General features: G+C 41.7%; 1 protein-coding gene across 1 annotated transcript in view; it reads left to right on the top strand.

Moving 5' to 3' along the window:
- Window positions 1-20440, top strand: part of SLC6A11 (solute carrier family 6 member 11) — a 184958-nt gene that overhangs the window by 51396 nt on the left and 113122 nt on the right. Inside the window, exon 6 of the mRNA XM_005279910.5 lies at window positions 1433-1565. Coding sequence (XP_005279967.1) covers window positions 1433-1565 — 133 coding nt within the window. The remainder of the gene's footprint in view (window positions 1-1432; window positions 1566-20440) is intronic.

The following is a 20440-nucleotide window of genomic DNA, read 5'->3' as shown; positions in this document are numbered from 1 at the left end:
CCAGGACCTATCAGCATTACACATAGACCAGTAATAAAAAATTAATAATGATACATTGAATCTAGTGTCTTTAACCACAGGAAATGAGCATATTTATGAACTTTAAATTAATTAATCTTCACAGTGCCACTGAGAGGTAGGTTAGTGCTGTGTTTCTAAGACTGCAGATAACACTGAATGCAGATCCCCAAGGAAGCTTTGTTCAATAAAATGCATAGAAGTTTTAAGGCAGGAGATGAAAGGTATACATAGAAGGAAAAATGAACTAGTCCATTCTTTCTCACTTGGCAGATTTAATCTGAATAAGGATTGATCTCCCTGGGCCCGATACTCTTGTATCATTCCAGTTTTACATCACATATGCCTTGCTGCAGAACCCCTTGTTCTTTCTGTGACCAGAATCAATGGAAGCTTAATAAAAGGGTGAAAGGGACCTAAGTGGTTGAGAGTAATTATTCTGCAGTATGCAGTTGGGCACATGGCTAATTACTTGCTAGAAGCAGTTTAAAGTTCACTAAGCACTTTGGTATCTATGGATATGTAATTAATACAAAATGCCATTTTAAATCAACCTCAACTGCTGACTTCAGACACTGACAGAGTCAGCCTTCACTGCTCTAGTAAATTCAGCTTCCTTTAGAAATGTCTTTTAATTCCCCATAGACACTTTCTTAATATTAAAAGGAGATGAAATCCCTTAAAGGGATTCATGAAATGGATCAGTTGTGCAGAAAGAAATTTGTGTTCCTACTCGTAACCTCTTTAGTCAATGTATCACAGGGTGTTATGTTTTATTTACAGGGTATGGGGGGGAGGGGGGGCTGGTGAACAGAGACTTGAGATTATTTGTGACTCCATTATTGTTTCCTACTAAAAATCAAGGCACATAAAAATGGCAGCTGCATGCCCAAGACAAGAAAATAATTCTAAAGTTGGGGAGCTTGGTCCTGTGGCTAAAGTACTGCACTGAGATTCAGGAGACTTAGATTCAATTTGTGGCTGTGCCACAGATTTCCTGTATGAACTTGGGCAAGACACTAGCTTTCTTTCAGTTCCCCATCTACAAATGTGAAAAACTATACTGCCTTTCTTCCACCCTTTGTCTGAAATGACTATTTAGATTGGAAGCTGTTCCGGGCTGAAACTGTCTATTGCTATGGTTGTACAGTGCCTGACACAATGGGGCTTGGTCTCGGTTGGGCCAGTTGGTGCTACTGTAATACATATAATAATAACAACAGCAATGAGAGGTAGGAATCACATTGCACTTACTGTTTCTAAGCCCTTCTTTCTCAGCATGGTGCATTCTCAGTAGGCAGTTGCCAGTTCTGTGTCGAATTAAAGCAGCCTTCCTTTTACCCAAATGCTGTATAATTATTTTGTTCATAGTTTTGCTAATATTCTAGCATTTCACTATCACAATTTTTTGTAGACGCAGGGTGTTAGCCATATCCGATGGAATTGAACATATTGGGAATCTCCGCTGGGATTTAGCATTGTGTCTCCTCGCTGCTTGGACTATCTGCTACTTTTGCATTTGGAAAGGAACAAAGTCAACTGGAAAGGTAAGACTGAAAATGCTCTGTGTCCTCTGAGGCACTACAGGACTTGCAGTCTCAGAATACATGTGAAAACTAAGGGTACTTAGCTTGGAGAGGAGGAAAGTGAGAAGACTTTCCTACTCTGAAAAGGAAACCTGTAAATGTGTGGGGCTTGATTCTCTTACCCTGTGTTGTGTGATATCATTTACACCTGTGCAAAGTGAGTGTAAATTGCTATCAAATCAAAACAGTAGTGTCACAGGGTAGCTGGCCCCATAAGGAGAGAGGGGTCTCAGTCTACCTGTGACAAATGTAACACCTTCCCAGGTGAGGCGAATGAAGGTCATGTGACCAGTGGGTCAGGTGATCCAATCAGGCCTGCAGTAGATAAGGAAGAGACCTGGAGAGATAAGATGCTGCAGATGGTTGCTGGCAGATGTAAACAGGTCCCTGAGTCAGCAAGGTGAAGACACCAGTGGGGAAGAGGGCCTGTGGAGAAGGCAAAGAAAGTCAAACTTCAGGCTCAGAAGTGCTAGGAAAATAGGAAGATGGATGTTAGGGTGGAGGGACTATGCCCACCGTGAGCCTGGGGTGAAAGAGACTTTGTTTTTCAGTTTATTTTATGTTAATAGACCAAACCCCAAAAAGGGGGGCGTTATTGGATACACGCCTTGTGGAAGTTACTGAGGAGTGTGAGTGAAGGGGAAATGGAGGCAGGGCACCACAGAGCCACCCCAGGCCGAACCTGTTTCAGGGAACATTTTATATCTACCTTGCACTGGTATAATTGTCCACACAAGGTGCAGGCAATGGAGAATCAGGCCCCTTGCATTTTGCCAGTTCTGTTTTGGGTGAGAAAGTGCAAGCTATGTTTTCTCCTGAACATTGTATTCCATATTAGACTATGTAGACCTTTGCTGCATTAAATTCACAGATGAGACCAATGCCAAATTCTGAACCTCAGTTGCAAGGCTTGGGTGAATTTTAATAGGGGGGTGGGCACACAGTATCCAAGATGTGAATTTAGTCTGAAATTGGAAGGCGTTGCAAGCATCAGTGAGGACAGGGAAATAAAACAAAGACAACTACAGAATTTAGAAACATAGGCAGCATATAACAAAATGGAATTCATCTGGAAAAGTGAAAACTAACACCTCTGGAAATAACAATCCCCAAGACAGATATCAAGTGGGAGGAAGAAATGTTGAAAGCAGTCATACTGGAAAAGACCAGAGGGTGATGATAGGTAACCAGTTAGATGGGAATTCGCAATACCATATTGTGCCTTAAAAGCCAGAACAAGTCTCTGCTAAATATGCAACAGAGGCATCGCTTCACAGACTAGGGAAGCCATCTGGCACTGGTGAGATTACACATGGAATAATGCATGGAGTACTTCAGTAACAGAAAGATATTGAGGAACAGGAGAGGATTCATAGAAAGAAGACAAAACTATTAAGGATCTGGAAAGCCTGGCTTTAGAGGGAAGATGAAAAGAACTGAACTAAAAGTGTGGAGAGGTGGTGGTGGAGATGGGAGGGAGGAATGAAGCAATAAACGTCCACCTGTATTTGAAGCATGTACACCAAGAGATACAGAAATAGTTTAGGAGGCACAATGAGTGGGATGCAATTGAGCAAAGGTGAGTTTAAGTTGACTCTCAGGAAAAATGTCCTGATAATCAGATCTATTCGATTGCAGAGTAATCACCCCATAGGGAGCGGGTGAAAGCCCTATCAGTGGGGAGTTACTTTGTACAACTATACAAAACACTTTTAATTATACCAGAGGGAACAGGCATGGACTGGCAGGCAGAAGGCTTGCGTGACCTCAAACAGCTGGTCTTTTACATCTCTGCTTTCTATTATTTTTCCTACACGTACCAGGGCATGTTCCTTTAGCTTCCTCTCTTTCTGCAGAAATGGATCTCAGACTTAAACTGTGAAAATGTTTAGTCTAACTGATAGACAAGAAAGCTGTTTTAATACCGTGGCGCATAACAGAGCGCAGTTACAAAGGAAGAAGAGACGCTAATATGTAGAAGGAAGGAATTGTTTTATTTAGGTGACATTTTGTTAAGTGTGTTCAGCATGAGGGTGGCTGCAGGAGGGACATTTTGATGACAGTCAGATGGAAAGTAATTTATTTTCTATTCAGTTGAAATGTTTTGGTAACCGGTTAACTGAACAAATAGCCAAGCCATTACAAAGATATTCAGGGGTGCGGGTGGGGGTGGGAGAGAGGTGATGGGAATTGAGCATCCAAATCCCCTATATGGCTTTAGAAATCTCCGCCTGAAACCAAAAAAAGTTGAAGCTGGAATTCTCTAAGAATTAGGAGGAATTTGGGCCCCCCACTACAGAAAGGATGTGAACAAATTGGAGAGAGTCCAGCAGAGAGCAATGAAAATAATCATGGGGCTGGGGCATATGACTTACGAGGAGAGGCTGAGGGAACTGGGCTTGTTTAGTTGGGTATTGGTCCTGCTTTGAGCAGGGGGTTGGACTAGATGATCTCCTGAGGTCCCTTCCAACCCTGATATTCTATGATTCTGTGTTTAGTCTGCAGAAGAGAAGAGTAAGGGATGATTTGATAGCAGTCTTCAATTAACTGAAGGGGGGGTTCAAAGAGGACGGAGCTTGGCTGTGCTCAGTGGTGGCAGATGATAGAACAAGGAGCAATGGTCTCAAGTTGCAGTGGGGGAGGTCTAGGTTGGATATTAGGAAACACTATTTCACTAGGAGGGTGGTGAAGCACTGGAATGGGTTACCTAGGGAGGTGGTGGAATCTCCATCCTTAGAGGTTTTTAAGGCCTGGCTTGACAAAACCCTGGCTGGGATGATTTAGTTGGTGTTGGTCCTGCTTTGAGCAGGGGGTTGGACTAGATGACCTCCTGAGGTCTCTTCCGACCCTAATCTTCTATGATATGAAAAGGCTCATTAGAGACTCACAACACTTAGGTCATGTACAGCATTTTTGTGCTCAAATAGTTAACAAACAGCTAGGCAGCTGTATATGTAGATATATACAATAATGTAATTAATAATATCAAAAGTCCGGTTCTTGCCTTATGGCAAAACAGTATCTTTTGTTGCTCTGTTATGATAACAATGGACTGTGTTTTAGGGACTCTTTCCATTTATGCAGCAACAGGTTAGGACTATAATTTCCTCAGGAGCGCTAGGTTTGGGGGCATCTACTGCCTGGCTGATACATCGCTGCCACAGGCAGGTATGTTCTGGTGGCTTTAGGATGGGTTCACATCCTCAGTTCCCGAATGCATTTGCTGTAGTTTGTGGTGCTCGCTGCTACCTGTGAAATGGGCAGTAAGGCACTGTAGGAGACTGCCCACGTAGGAGCTTGTACTGGCAGAATGTCTGTGGGATGCAGCTCACTGCCAGCACTGCCCCTTTCCCTCCACTGCTGCTGCTCTTACTCATAATGGAAGTATTTCACCTTATGAGTTTTCAGTATCATATCTTAGTTCTGATTAATAATTAGGCCCTTTACCGGAGACTCTTTTCCAGTGTCTTCTCTAGGCCAGTGATGCATTTTTGCTCTGTAAGAGAAACTTCCCTTTCTGGGGTGGCTGAAGGATTTCAGTCCTTTGAGAATAGTTCTTTCTTCTGACAGAGGGCTGTAGGAATGCATATCTTCTCGCAGCCTCCACCGACTGGTTGGCCAAGTTGGTACACTACAATGATGTGTTGCTGTAGGCACTTCATAATGATGCTGTAGATTAGGGATGACAGAGTGGTTTCTGGGTATGTTGCAGTTTTTATACCTATTATAATTATGTTTTAAGTTTCTTTCAAAGATCTTCCATTTTTAGTCATTGACGTTGGCTTACACATAGTGTATGCTCATTTTTATCCAAATGTGCTGGAAAAATGTAGGACACTTCCAAGTTCTGTCACTAATAACAGTCATCTCTAAAGCAAAACAAGACTTGTATTTTTTTTAAAAAGTACATCTTAGGTATAGTTTCAGAATGTACAATTCTTTCGTACTTCCGCTCCCTGCCCCCAAGTATAATACCAGTCACTTCCCTTCCACCATATTTACTAAATATTAGATAACTACATTATGAGCCTGAGTCTCAGCTGGTGTATATCAATGTAGCTTCTCTATCTGCAGAGCTGGCTGGGAACTGGAATTTCCATTCTGTGGTAAAATGCCAACATTTTTGAGGGAAAAAAGATCATTCTGAATTAGAACAAAAAATGCTGAAATTTCAAAATTTCCCACAAGATGAGAATTCCAAAAAATTTCAGTTTGGGACCATTGAAACATTTTGATTCATTTTGATGTTTATATTATATTAATATATGATATCTAATATTTATGAATAAGATCTGGTTGGAACATTTTTGATAAAATATGCTGCTTCATCAAATTTGAAATGTCTCAGGGAGATGTATCAGTTTCAACAAAGTTTTCAACAGGAGGATTTTTGAGGTTCGGGATCGACTCTCTGGTTGTGGAGAGAAAGGGAGAAGGAGTGAGAGGGTGAAAACTTACCTTTTGGATCCAAAAAAATCATGTTTTAACATAATTCTGTTTCATGAAAATGTTCAAAAGGTTTTGCTTGTGTTTCATATGGAATGAAAACAAATTCTGAAACCTTGAAATTTGTCACAAAAAGGAATTGTCATCCTCTGGACAGCTGTAATATAAAGATATTAAAATATTAATGTTAATATTACATTATAAAAGTCAAAATGATAAAGCTGAAATGAAACATTTGCCACATTCTTGAAACTAAACATCTTGACTTTTTCCCATTCAAAATTTAATGAAAATAGCAACATTCCCACAAAACATTTCTATTTTGATGAATGGGAAATGGGAAAACTGTTGTTGAAAACTTTTCAACCAGCTATGATTGACGTCAATGTAGCTATGTCTCTTTACCCTCACTGAGGATTTGGCTCATCGATAATTTACCTTTCGATCAGCTTGCTGTTATTTGACTATTTGCTTACATACTTTACAGACTAATGCACTGAATAGAGCAAGACCAAAAGGAACTAAAGGTGACAATATAATGAGACATAGAAACATAGGAATTGCCACACTGGATCAGATCTGAGATCCATCTAGTCCAGTAATCTGTATTCAACAGTGTCCACCACCAGGTGAAAGAACCTGCAGTAGGTAAATGTGGGGTAATCTGCCTTCCAAATTAGGTCTTCCTCTAGTCTCTAGTAGTTAGAGATTGGTGTAGTATTTTTTCCAAAATGTTTGATGTCATTAATGATGATAATTCTGGATATTCTTGTTATCCCTATACATTCCTTTTTGAATCTTGCTAAGTTCTTGTCCTCAGTGGCTTCTTGTGGCATGAGTTCCACAGTCTAGTTACATGTTATGAGAAAAAATACCTGCTTTAATCAGTTTTGAGTTTCCCACCTTTTAACTTAATTGGATGTTTCCTTGCTCTTGTATTATCAGGCAAGGAGATCCGAAGCTTACAATCTATCTTCTCTACAGCATTCAATATTTTATGTACTTTTATTGTGTCCCTTTTATTTGTCTCCTTTCTGGTCCTAACTATCCTAAATAAGTTTGTCATCTGCAATTTTTGCTATGTAGAGAGATGTGAGAGACCCATGTTTCTCACTTGAGTCCTAACTTAATGTCTTAGGACTGGTCTACACTAGGCAGTTACATTGGTATAGGTACATCTCACAGAGGTGTGAAAAATCCACACTCCTGAGAGACATAACTATACTGACCTAACCCCTGGTGTAGATAGCACTAGGTTGATAGCAGAATTCTTTTGTCAGCCTAGCTTTTGACTCTCGGGGAGATGGATTATGTACAGTGACCAGAGAGCCCCTCCCATTGACGTAAGTAGTGTCTACACTGAAGCACTACAGCTGTGCTTCTGTAGCATTTTAAGTGTAGACATACCCTTTGTGAGAGCAAAGCTTTGTCCTTCCTGCTTTAGGCAAGGAGTTGATTATTAGAATAGTGCTTCCTATCCCTAACATACAGGATTCTGTGAATGCAGCTGGAGAAACCTCAAGGAACCTTACCATTAATAAGACACATTAGTAATAATATATTGCATTGCTAGAGTGTTTATTCATCATACAGCATCGCTGAGATATGCTCACTTGGGGTGGGGCGGGGCGGGGTGGAGCGGGGGGGAAGCAATAGCCAGCTAGTGTGCAGCCTGCTGCATAACCACATGGGAAGTGAAAAGATTTGGGCAAAGACATTTGGACATACCCATCGTCTTCTAAAATATGCCACCGTTTTTAATGCCATATAAAGAACCCCTCTTCTCTACACTATATGTGAGCTTGTAATAAGAAAGGGCTGAAGCAGTGCTTCAAAAATTAATCTGTGGTTCCAGGGATTATTGGTGGTTCAAGCCTGAATCGTAGAGCACTGAGATACCCCTCCAGCTTTGCATTCTTACGTATAATACCCTGTCCTAATATTTGAAGAGCAATAATAGACCAGGAGTAAGAGGACTATTTAAAAGCAAATCTAGTACAACAAGGAGCAGTAGGCTTGAATAAAAGGACTTTGTTTAGATGGTGAGGATTAGACACAATTTAGCTCTTCAAGTAATTAATGCAATAAGCATCCCTCAGTCACATGCAAGATCAGTTTATGGAAGCTTGTAGAATCTTTCCTGCTTGCAGCAAGGAGCCAAGATAGATGAGTCATTTCATCTCTAGCAGCTAGTCCTTAGAATACTTCTGATGAAACCTGATGGCCTGATCCAAAGTCCATTGAAGACTCCCACTGATATCAATGGCCTTCAGATCAGGCAGTACTATAGCTACTTATCCCAGAAGACAAGGCTTTGATCACGGAGGATCTTTGTTGCAGATATTAATACCATATCAATTTGCTTATTGTTGGGTTGGCTAATGGCTCAGTCTTTGCTTTTGGTTTATGATTGATCATTTTAATTATTGGACTCATCAATGAAAAGGCAATAAACGACATGATCAGATAAGTACTACATTGCTAAAAGCAAACAACCAACACGCCCCTGCCCTCTACAAAGCAGTAAATAAATGCATTAAAATCTGGTATTCATTCCAATTTGCTCTCTTGATGTGCTTCATAGAGCAAATTGGGATATGATTGACACAGTCCATTACGATATGTATTAATGGTACTTGTCTGGAGAAATCTTGATGGTGGGTGGAAAACTGCTTTTGGGTGGAGAAACCTTTTTTAATGAGTTTTAAAAGAACAAAAACACACGATATCTGTCTGCAAAATTATGGGTTGTATTTTTGCCACATATGATTTAGCAAAGAGTCAAAATTTCCAATGTCAAGTGTTAAAGTAAAAATGTATTATCGCGTAACACTGAGATCAGAGGGTGAATTAATGCTCTGAGTATCACAATACCCACATAACCACCGGGATTATGACCCATGAGCTTGGATGGATGAAATGATTCAAATCAAGTAAGATACCACCTCTCCCATTCCTTTGCCCCAAACTTAAGTCAAACCCAAATGGAAAGTTATCGTCCTTTGCAATTCCCCTGCACCTCTAGGTTCTGACCAGGACTGGAACTGGCAAAGTGCAGTACTTTGTGAAAACCTCTTATGGAATTTCAGGGACCAATTGGAAGATATAGAAATCTCCCAAAAAAAGCTTGTTCCTATGAGTTCATCAGCCCTATTTTATATATTGGAGTGGTTTGAATAACTATCTTAACATTTAGCTGCTTATCCAGACTGAACTTAATCTGAGAACCTTTTGAGGTTCTCCCACCACTTGTTTTGAGTTTCCTGATGTTAAACACTACCTTAATCAATGCAGTGGTGCGATCATCCACCATAACAAATAGAAGAAAGAGGCGGTAGATTACAAAAATCGGGGGGGCTGACTCTGAGGGACTAAACTAAATAAAAACAGAAATGGGCAGGGAAAATCAGCTCTTCAGCAGGCAGCAAATGTCTACAAGAAAAACCTTTATCATCAACACTGGTGAAACATAATGCTTCCTGTGAGATTCTCTGGTGTTACTGTATACAGTTGATGCACTCAGATACTTAGTGATGGGAGCCAGATAACAGCTAGGTAGATAAGATCTTCACATTACCATGGAATGTGTGAGTGGACTGATTAAGAAAGTCCCATGAGTCAAAACATGGAATAATAGAATAGATAATTATTACACAAATATCTTCTCATTAAATATTTATGACACTTTTTCCTAATTATCATTAGTTACCTTCCTATTTTGCATTGCAGGTCTAAAAAGGATCCTGCTTGGTTAACATAATTGTTTGCAACTCATTTTAATAAGATCCCTGAGAGGGTTACTTGGCAGTGTACTTACCACACAAAAACTTAAGGACAGGAGAACTGCTGAATTGTATATTTTTGACCTTTATTAGCCATTCTTGTATTCTACTTCCTACCATGGCATTACTGAAAAAGGTATAGAAACCTTAACGGGCAAAAGATTTCCTTGTCTCTAAAGGAACTATGTTACAATTTTACCTACATTAAGAAAATTGGTTATTGGATTGCATAGGTGTAAGTGAGGGCAGAATTTGGCACTTTCCTTAAAGTGCAGGCTTTTCCTACTGCTTTCTATATGCATAAATGTCTAAACCTGTGGCATTCCTCTCAGGTCTCCCGGAGCAGCTCCTCAGATTTATGGCTGTGACTGAAGCTTGTCGTGTTCTGCTTGACTGGGTTTGGCAAACTTGGTTTGAGTCAATAAAACTTCCTAATGGCACCTGGTTTGGGGGGTTTGTCACAACATGAAGCTCAGATAAGGGTAAAGATTCATGGATCCCTTAAGTGGGCTTGTTTGGATTAATGGTTTCAGGTCAGACTTGGTGAAATTCACACTTTTTAACAGCCAGATTGTTGCACTTTACTCAGGCTGAATAATACCTTACTCCTCAAGAAGTCCCACTGATTAATATGATCTGGTCCTAGCTAGATTTTCAGTCCAGGGTAACAGACCCAACAGACCTAGATAGTTAAGATCCATACTTGATGAGCATCTGAGTTTTCGAGTGCTATTCCCAATAAGTTAAACTCCAAACCTTTAAAGATCACTAGAAAAATGAAGTTGAAACTCCACTAGATCTGGTTAAAGTTTTATTTTCTTGTCAAGGGAAATCCATGAATTTAGACAAGCAGTTTATCAGTACCTGTCAACTTTCAAAGACAATATTTAAGCTGTCAAACTCAGCACTGGCTGAGTATAAAGCCATCCTTAGCTACAGAATTCAACAAATTCCTTCCAGTCCTCTCCACAACCTCTCCCCTTCCTCACTCACAAGCGCAGCTGGGTAGTGTGAAGTGATTTATGGGCGTCTTTCTGTTCCTCCTGTCAAATTATTTGATTATCCATGCTGGACGAGTAGAACAGAGGACACCGTGCTAGAGAAAGAAAAATAATTTTCTTTTGTCTCTCCTTTTGCTTTACTTTTTCAAAGAAGTGACATTATTTTCAGAGGCAAAGGTGACATTTTTCATTTCTTGTACTAGGCATTCAGCACTGGAGGATCTGAAAGCTTAGCTTTCACATAATTTCCACCTGCTATTCGCTAGGGCTCAGATCTTGAAATGAATCTCCCTGGGCAGAATCTAGCTCTGTATCAGTGTTCTTTTAAGGAACAGCCCTCATGCAGCTTCCCACCACACATGGGAGAACGCCCACTATTACATCCCTTTATGTTGTCCAGCATACTCCCTATTTGCATGCTGATCTCATTCAATGTGCCAGTTAGGGCCATAGCTCCATCATGTCCGCACCTCATCTGGGTGCTATGCTTGGAGTGGGCTGTGCAAGGAAAGGAAGGTGCCTTTTTACCTTCTCCCCAACTGTATGTATTCCTGTATAAGGCCATGATCTGGCCCCTAATTTACTGCAGGGGAATGAATCCTCTTAAATTGGGCACAGGGCTATATTGGTCCCATTAGAAAGGTTGGTGGCAGACTGCGGTGACTTTACTCTGCCCCATATTTTAGTGTCTTTGAAATTGTTGACTATGATATCCTACTGTGCAGAAAGGCTTTCGTTTTGAGACTACAGTGACCCAATTTTGATCTCACATCAGCTTTACACTGCTCTGACTCCATTGACTTCAGTGGAGTGACTGCTGATTTATAATTGTGTAAGAGAGACCAGAATACAGCCAAAGCAAAAGAAAATTGAAAAGTTGATACAAATTTGCTAGGGATTGGAGCAAAGTATTTAACTAAACTGTGCACTGCCTTCCACTGAGTCTAATATCCACTCGGCTCTCCCTGGAGACTCCTAGCAACATATCTCGTGTGTGCCAAAACATAAAGTTCAGAAATAGCTCTCCATACCTTTTGCCCGTCAGTCAGCTGCCCTCCCATTAGAAGGAGTTAAACTCTGCTTGCCAGCAGTTAAAACTCAGTCAGTAGTCCCACACAGAAAATGTATTTTTCAATAGCAGACTATATAAAGACTCTAATGGATTCAATGAGGCAGAAAGAAAGTAAAAGGACAGAAGAAGAAAATAAAAGAGAAAGATGTGTGGAAAAAAAAAAAAAAGAACTGGGGCCCATTGTAAGGGCCCAGGAAAAGGAACTAGGCAGCAATGATTATATCTCCTGAAGTGTCTTTTGTTTCAGCCTGAAGTAGTAGCAAAGAATAGCCCTTCATGGTGAGGCTTTAGCACTCAGTCCAAGATTGATCTCTGTATTCAAAGGAGGAAAGTAGAACGTTCATGAGATGCATGCAGAGTTTCTGCTTTCCAGCCTCCTCTGTGTGAAGTTTTAAAACAGCTACTGAGATTTCTCCCCCTCCCCCCCGTGCAACTCTGAGCATTTAAGGACATCTCTAAGCTGTTAGCTAAGGAGATCTGTATGCAGTGCTGGCGAGCATTTTTCACAAATTGTGATTGGTGATTGTGGACAGCTTTAAATTGTAATATTAAATCAAAATAATGTAATATCTGTTTCATTTGTTTGCCATTAGCTTTCAGTAGCAGAGGTCCATCTTTACTAGGAACTGTGGCTTAGAGTATGTCAACACTTCAGAGACTATACCAGCATAGCTACTTCTCTGTAGCTATGCCAGCTTGGTCCTGAAGTGTTGATGCAGCCTACACAGATGGAAGAGTTTTTTTTTCATTGGTGTAGAAATACAGCAGCTGTGTGGATGGAAGAATTCATTTTTCTACCAACGTAGCTACATCTACACTGGGGATTAGGTCAGCATAGCTGTGTCAGTCAGCAGTGTGGTTTTTTCACAGCCCTGACCCAAGGAACCTATGTCAACTTTTAAGTGTGTACCAAGCCTAAAGCTATGGCTACACTAGAGAGCTTACAGTGGCACAGCTGCACCAACGTAGCTGCGCCGCTGTAAGCTCTCTACTGGAACTGCTCTAAGCCAACAAGAGAGAACTCTCCCGTCAGCTTAAGTAATCCAGCCCTGGTGAGCAGTGGTAGCTTCTACCACTGACATAGCGCTGTCCATGCTGGCACTTAAGTCGGCATAAGTTATGTCACTTGGGGGTGGCTACTTCACATCCCTGAGCGACATAACTTATATCGACATAAGCTGCAGTGTGTAGATAGTCTTATACTAGATAAGAGCCTACTCCAACTTAACTGAAGTCAGTCAGTCAGGGTATATTATGCCCTAAATGTGACAGGAGGATAGCTTGGGGTCCAGGGCCATGTAAGAAGGCTGGAGGAAAGGTGTAATTCAATTTACAAAGCCAGGGCATGAAATAGAAACAACCCAACTGTTAAAACAAAATGAAAAGTATTTTCTGAAAATATTAGGATGTAGACAAACATAGTGAAATAAAAGGAAAAGCATATTGTTTTAGTAAAGGTACCGTAAATGGACTTGTGCCTGGACCTGACATTCTATAAAACTTTCAGACACTTTAACATTTCTTTAAAAAATAGACATCAAGTCAGCAAACAAGATTTTAGTGTCTGAATCACCTCAGTCCATTTCTTCCTCATATTATTTCTTTGTAGTTATCATGTTCCTCCCCAATCAATCACTCCACACCCCTCTCCCACAAATAAACAAACACAAGCAAACAGAAAACCGAACAGAAAAATGTCAGATGGAAGATTGGAGCCAATCAATTAAACAAGAAAATAGGTCTCTGAGGGGGGATGTGTGATCTGTAGGTAGCATGGCATTTCAGGTGCTAAAGTATTGTTGTTGGTAGTTATTTTGGGGGGCTTGGCGGGTGAAGTACAACTTGTATTTCTGCTGGTTAACTCTCTGTTAGGTTCTATGAAGCCAATATTGTTAAAACAAAGATTGCAGAGTTAGGCCAATAGACAGCCCTCGTTCCGCACATGCAGCACCCTTGAGTATAGTGCCTCCTATAGCCTTTAGTTTACATATTAGAAATATTAAACCCATTTTTAATAGAAGCAGTAAGAATTCCCCCTAGAAGTTCTGAACGTAAAATGTTATGTACCAAGATGGGAATATAAACCTCAGGAATACTCACATCAGCATGCCATTTGTTGTCTGAATTCCCTTAAAGATACTTCCATTTGATTTTTCCTTTGATCAGGTGAAATAAATTACTTAGAAAGAGCTTCTGAATATATAGGGTGGTCAGCGCCTCACCTGGTGTAAATTGGCGTAACTCCATTTCTGAAGATATGGACCATTATTACAGGGATTTCTGTGATATCCATTCTCATAGTATCTGAGTACCCTGAGTACATGGATTAGAAATACATCAAAGTTCCCTGTTGGGAACGATGCTCATTTCCTTTAGTCCTACAGGCCAATCCATTAGCTTTTTTTTTTTTTGCAAAGTACTGGATTTCTTTGTATTGGTTATTTTGTCTACAGTGTTGCTCTTGTGAGATTTACAAACCTTAATTCTGTATATCTCACTGAAGTCAGCTACAATGGATGCAATACAAAACCAGTGTAAAGAGCTGCAAAAGCATAATGACATACCTTTCTACCTGAGCGACAAAGACAGCTTCAGTGCTGGAGCTTCCATTGCTACATTGGTTACTCTAAATATTTGGCACTCCCAGAGTGATGTGGTGGCCACAAAACACCTGCTACTCACTTCTACTACTGAACACTTGGAAAATACCTAAGTTGTAAAATCGACAGCAGGTCCTAAGCATACATGATCATGTCATATGGCACTTTACAGGGGCACACATGGCTCTGCTATTACAATGGATCACACAAAGTGAGAAATAACTTAATACTACTTGAAGTTGGGATAAAATATCCACATTTCCTGTGGGTGGCAGATATGTGCATTGTTATCTGAAGTAGCAGACATTCATTGCTATACAGTGTTATTATTTATTATGCTTCTACTACCTAGAGCCTCCAGCCAAGATCAGAGAGAGCCCTGTCGTGCAAGCTGCTATGTAGACATGTAGTATGAGACTTCGTGTGACCCAAAGAGCTTACATTCTAAATAAGCCAAACAGACAGAAGGTGGGAGTAGTGTCATTTCCAGGGGAACTGAGGCACAAAGAGATTAAGTAAGTTGCTCAAGGGTGAACAGAAAATCTTTGGCAGAGCTGGGAGCTGAAACCAGATTAAATTCTAGCCCAATGTCTTAACCACAAGACCTTCCTTTCCCTCATATTTACTCTGCATCTTACTAGCCCTTTGCTCAGGTTGGGAAGTTCAGTAACCAGGGCATGGGTGGTTTAGCGGTTGGGAACAACTGCTGTACTAGTGGAGGTACTTTTCAGGCACTCCATTGATATAATAAAGGTGTGATCCGCAAGAATACTATGGTTAATGTAATAGGTGCAGGGAGTTGAAATGCAAAGGAAGGATGGAGACAGAGGATGTTTGTTTATATTTTAAGTGGTGACGCTATTGAAGATACACTTGTGATTGCAAACATTTTACAACAAATACATCTCACACCAGTGAACAGGTGATAAGGACCTGGATTTCTAAGGGGAAGAAACAAGATCAATTTTATTTCCTCTTTTGGGTAGACAAGTGAATGCCTTTTCTTTAAATAATAAAAGATAGATTGTATATTATGATGTAAAAGCATGAATCATCTCAACACACAACCCCATTTCATGATCACAGAGAATGCAAAGAGGGAGTGGATTTATGAGATACTGCAGTGATGTCTGTGTTATCTACAGAGGGTGACATTAAAATATTACCCTTTACCAACACTCACTGCACAGCAGCTTCTGAGATATTTCCTATTCTAAAGTATTAAGAAACGCTGTGGTATCTCCCAGAACAGTGGTAATGGCTGGTGAGTGCTGAAACTTTAACACTGACCACTGGATGTCAGTCTGATTGCTTAGAAGATTGATGGACTACACAGAGAGAGGCTGAACATGGGATTGTGGCTGATGCGGAATTGCAGAGAAAATTCCCTTTAAATGTTGATGGTTCAGGCTTTTAATATTTGTAGTTAGACCAAAAATATGAAAATAATATACTGGGACAAAAACATATGTATGTGTTCTACTAAATAAGTATTACTCTCATTCAAAAATAAACTGGCTACGTCCTATGCTGTAGCCAACACCCGCTTGGCATAGAGGTGGGGTGAAGGGGAAGACTGTCAGGAAACTGATTGTGGCTTGCTGGCTCCACCGTAGTTTAAGCCCCTGAATAGGTTAGCATAGCCTGGGGCTTAAACTAACCTATGCCAGTTGGCAGTCGCCCCCCAGAGACCCTCCCCCTTTTGGGAATAGCCGGAGAACAGCAGCTCTGGTTGTGATACCTCTACAAACATCCCCATGCCGGGGGAGGGGGGAAGTGCTCTATGCCGGTTGAGGAGATGCAAGCAGTTCCCATTAATGCTGCCTGATCAAAGGAAAAGGAGCACGAGAGAGAATCCGTTCAGGCGTGTTAAACACCCTTCCAGCTAGGACAGCCAGGGCAGAGCTCTGCCTTCAGGGGAGTTCAGTGAGGGCTGCATGTGCACATCCAGTGGTAAAATTGGCCTCTAGAAAGCAAACTCACATAGTGCCTAATTCGTCCCTCATATTCACCAGTGTAACTCCACCGAAGACTGAAAATGTACTCGGTGATATTGAGGGATGAGTTCGGCCCATTGTAAATTCTAGCTGAAAGTCAAACTAGTGGAGATAACCTGGGGTTATTCTTTACCAGCCCTATCCAGAACCACAACCCCTGTTAAAAGCTGTCTAGGCTCGATATTGGTCTCTCTGCATAGGTGTAACTGCGCTCAGCATCTGGAAATCCTGGAAGCTTTTGCCTAGTAACAGCTTTGGTTTAGAAGAGCTTGTACTTTTTAAAGACCCTTAAAGACCATTTCAAAAATAACAGTCAGCTGATTTATTAGTTCCAATTGATATTTAAAATTCATCCCTTAGATTTCAAGTTGACTTTTACTTGATTAAGTAGCAGCATTTGATTTTGAGGTATTTGGGGCTGTGATGATTTCCTGCTTGATGGGGGTACTTCATATTTAAACATTTCAGCTTTGCTTGAATTATTGAGCTTTTCTAAGATAGCAGATGAAACTTGCTGTTGTTGCATCTCCGTTCGTACCCATCCTCCTCTTTCTTGCCCATAACTACAGTAGTTGGCATTTCCTCCTCTTTGTACAGTAGATTTTACAAAATGCAATAAATTTGCATTCTTCTTTCAGAATATTTGCATCTGTAGGACACCTATGAATAGCATTTCACGTGCCGCTCTACAGTAAAACTTCCACACCCTCATTTATGGGGGAGATCATTTTTAATTTAAGTGACCAGCCCTTCCAGATTAAAACCCCTGTGGGTGCCAGGGCTACTAATGAGCTTACAGTGGTGTGATTTATTTTTTATTTACACTGATAGATCTGTACCTGCTTGCTGAGGTGTGATGGCTCCTCTTGCTAGAGGCCACATCCACCTTCCCATTTTGAAATTAGAAACATTACACCACAGATGTTCTTTTGCACCACATGTTTTGTATTAAGAACACATGCCATTTGTGAGAGTACAATAGCTTAACAAATTAGTAATTCCCTCTGGGGCAGATTACTGTTTGCAATCAGCTGCACTCATGCCTTTTGTATTCACTGGCTCTCTTTGACTACAGTGGTTCCTGAGGTAGGTGTACACTAAATGCCACTTTTTCAAAATATCATTTTCAGGACTGGGGAGGGAGGAGCACTTCATTGATTCCTGTTGGCATCTGTGTGGGGATGGAAGTTGTGCCCTGTGCAGTACTGAAGACTTGCGTTGCGAGGAAGCTCACAGCTGGTGTATGGCCTGATGCCCTCCCCAGAGATTCTGACAGATTTATGTCACTGTTGGGGTTAGGGTGACCAGATGTCCCGATTTTATCGGGACTGTCCCGATATTGGCTTGTTTGTCCCGCGTCCCGACCGATGTGCGGTCGGGACACTGGACAAACAAGCAATTTTGACGTCCTGGAGGGACTCTCGCCCCCTAGGCTCACTTAGGGTCACCAGGGCAAGCCGCTTGGCTTCACCGCCGCCTTCAGGGCCCGGGGCCGGGAGTGCAGTGCGGAGGCTGCTCCAGCCCTGCAGCCCGCGGGGCAGTGCGGTGGGTCGGAGGCGGACACGCTCCTGCCGGGAGGGGCCGGGCCCGGCTACCTGGTTCGCCCCCTGCCCAGGTCCCCGAGCTCCCCGCGGCTGGAGAGGGGCTGTCCGGGGCTGCGGGGGCGAGTGTCCCAGCCCTGGCGGGGTGGAGCGGAGCAGCCCCTGCTGCGGGGCCGGGGCGACGGAGCCCGGGAACGGCTGGGCAGGGAGCTGCAGGAAGGGCCCGGAGCGCGGCTCGGCTGGGGGGTGCTCCGGCCGTTTTTGTTTTTTTTTTCCCTCTCCGCCGCCGGCTTTTTTCTTCTCTGCCCCCCTCCCCCGCGGCCTTCCCCCCTCCCCCCCCCGTCCCGATATTTAATCTGTGGCATCTGGTCACCCTAGTTGGGGTTTCACTGAAGCACAGGAGATTGCCTGGGGCACGCTCTGGGTCAGAACAGATCCCTTAATTCCTCAGCCAAGCACCCTCCTGGCCATTTTGGTGCTGTGCTGGCATGATCCTAGGTCAACCATGCGTTCTGGGGACCTTGCACTGTTTTGACTTTCCCCACCCCACCCTGGGCAGACCTTTCACCACCAGTCTTCAGCTATTAGCCCTTATGCTAATAATATACAAGGTATATGCAGGGTCAATGACAATGGTTGGGTAAGGGATGAAGGGCAACATATTTTGTTCCTGAGTTACGTCCCAAAATATTTATCATCTAGGGGATAATCTGCCAATTCTCCTCTGTGGGTATGTATGGCCTGGTAGGAAGCCGAAGCAGTGTGATACCACTGTACAGGTGAGACAGTATACTGGATCCAGCACTGGGAGGTCCGAAGTCTTTCAGAGCAGGCTCCATCCATACGACTACATGGGTGTTTTGAGGATATGGCTAGTAGGTCTGTTATTATGTGGATCCACTGGCTAACCCCTATGTAAAATTGGGGAACAAATTCCCCAGGAGTTAGTGCTGGCCTATGACATTGACCTCTAGGTAAAGCAGTTTTGTGTAGTTACCTTCTCCTGTGGAACCTACTCCACTTATAGTCAGCAGCCTCACTTAGGTGGCTGTTTAATTAGAATTGAGCCCAGAAGAGCCCTGGATCTGCTTTGCAGTTACTCTGAGTTTGACAGAGATCTGTTTCTTTATTGAACCCAAATTGTAATGTGACCTATGAATACCCCAGAACTAGAGGAAAGTTTGAAACTACAATAGATTCAGATCTGAGCTTCAAGGCTCCGGTTGAGCTGCATTTTTCAGCCCAGTTTTTTTAGCACTGCATGCTCAAAATTGCATGTGCAAAATGCATGAGTGTAATCTGAGTGCACATTTGTTGTGGTTGTTCATTTATTATGGTAATTGTGCATGCAAATGGCCAGTTAGATATATAATTGGCTAGTTACCTGCACAATTATCACAATTGTCACAGTTGTGCATGGGATTAATTGTTCATGTAATTTATACCGATGCATTTGTGTCTCATTTTGCCAACATTTCTGTTTTCTTATGTCATGGATTTTTTTTTTCATGTTACCATGACATAATAGCAAAAATGCGTATAGCTTTCCTTCCTTTTGGATATGGAAAATCCATAGTAGAACATTTAGTATATTGGATATTATCAAGGCATGAATAATGCATGAAATGATTCTCTTTAGAATCTCATCTCCTTTCAACGTTTTTCTTTATTAGGGAGGAAATGCTATGATTAGAAGGTGAGGCAAACACTGCAAAAAAAAAAAAATCAGATATGTTTGTTCAAGTTTGTCAGGGAAATCTCTCTAACCATGTGTGTGTCCTTTTTTATGTTTGCTTTCTATTCTAGCGAACAAGTTTGGTGTCAGGAATCTTTGCCAAAACAGTGAATTTTAAGCAACTGTTGAAGAATATACATACAAAATTAAGTCTGAATTTGTAAATGCAAGTTTTTGCTATGGACAATTGATTCTTCCAGTTAGGAATACACTGTGTGATCTATGTGGTCAATCAAGACTGACCACCATACCTTGAATATCAAATACTTACAGTTAGTTACTGGAAGTTAATGCTCAGGGTGACCGCCACTCTTGCCCTCTCCTGGTTAGCAGCACTGAACCAAATCTCCCACCGTGATTTCCCTGTTCACCTCCTGTAACTTCTGAGAGACACTGTGGCCTCACAGCCAATAATCCATGCATAGTGCAGTGTTAGAATCTGTGCATCTTTCTCTGATGATGTCATGGCAGATGTAGAAAGTTTTTGCTTTCTCTGAACACTGCACAGTTAACAAGTTTCTCATGTAATTTCAGTGAATGTCCTTTGCTGGCCTTTATTTTCTAGCTCACCATATTGAACTCATAGTGAATTTTCTCTATCTCTGATGCATAATATTCCTCTCTCTGAGCCTATTGCTGTCACTTTTCTTACCTGCTCGGTA

Source organism: Chrysemys picta, chromosome 7 (assembly GCF_011386835.1).
Source record: "Chrysemys picta bellii isolate R12L10 chromosome 7, ASM1138683v2, whole genome shotgun sequence".
NCBI classification, from domain to species: Eukaryota; Metazoa; Chordata; order Testudines; family Emydidae; genus Chrysemys; species Chrysemys picta.
This window is presented reverse-complemented; position numbering and strand designations above follow the sequence as displayed.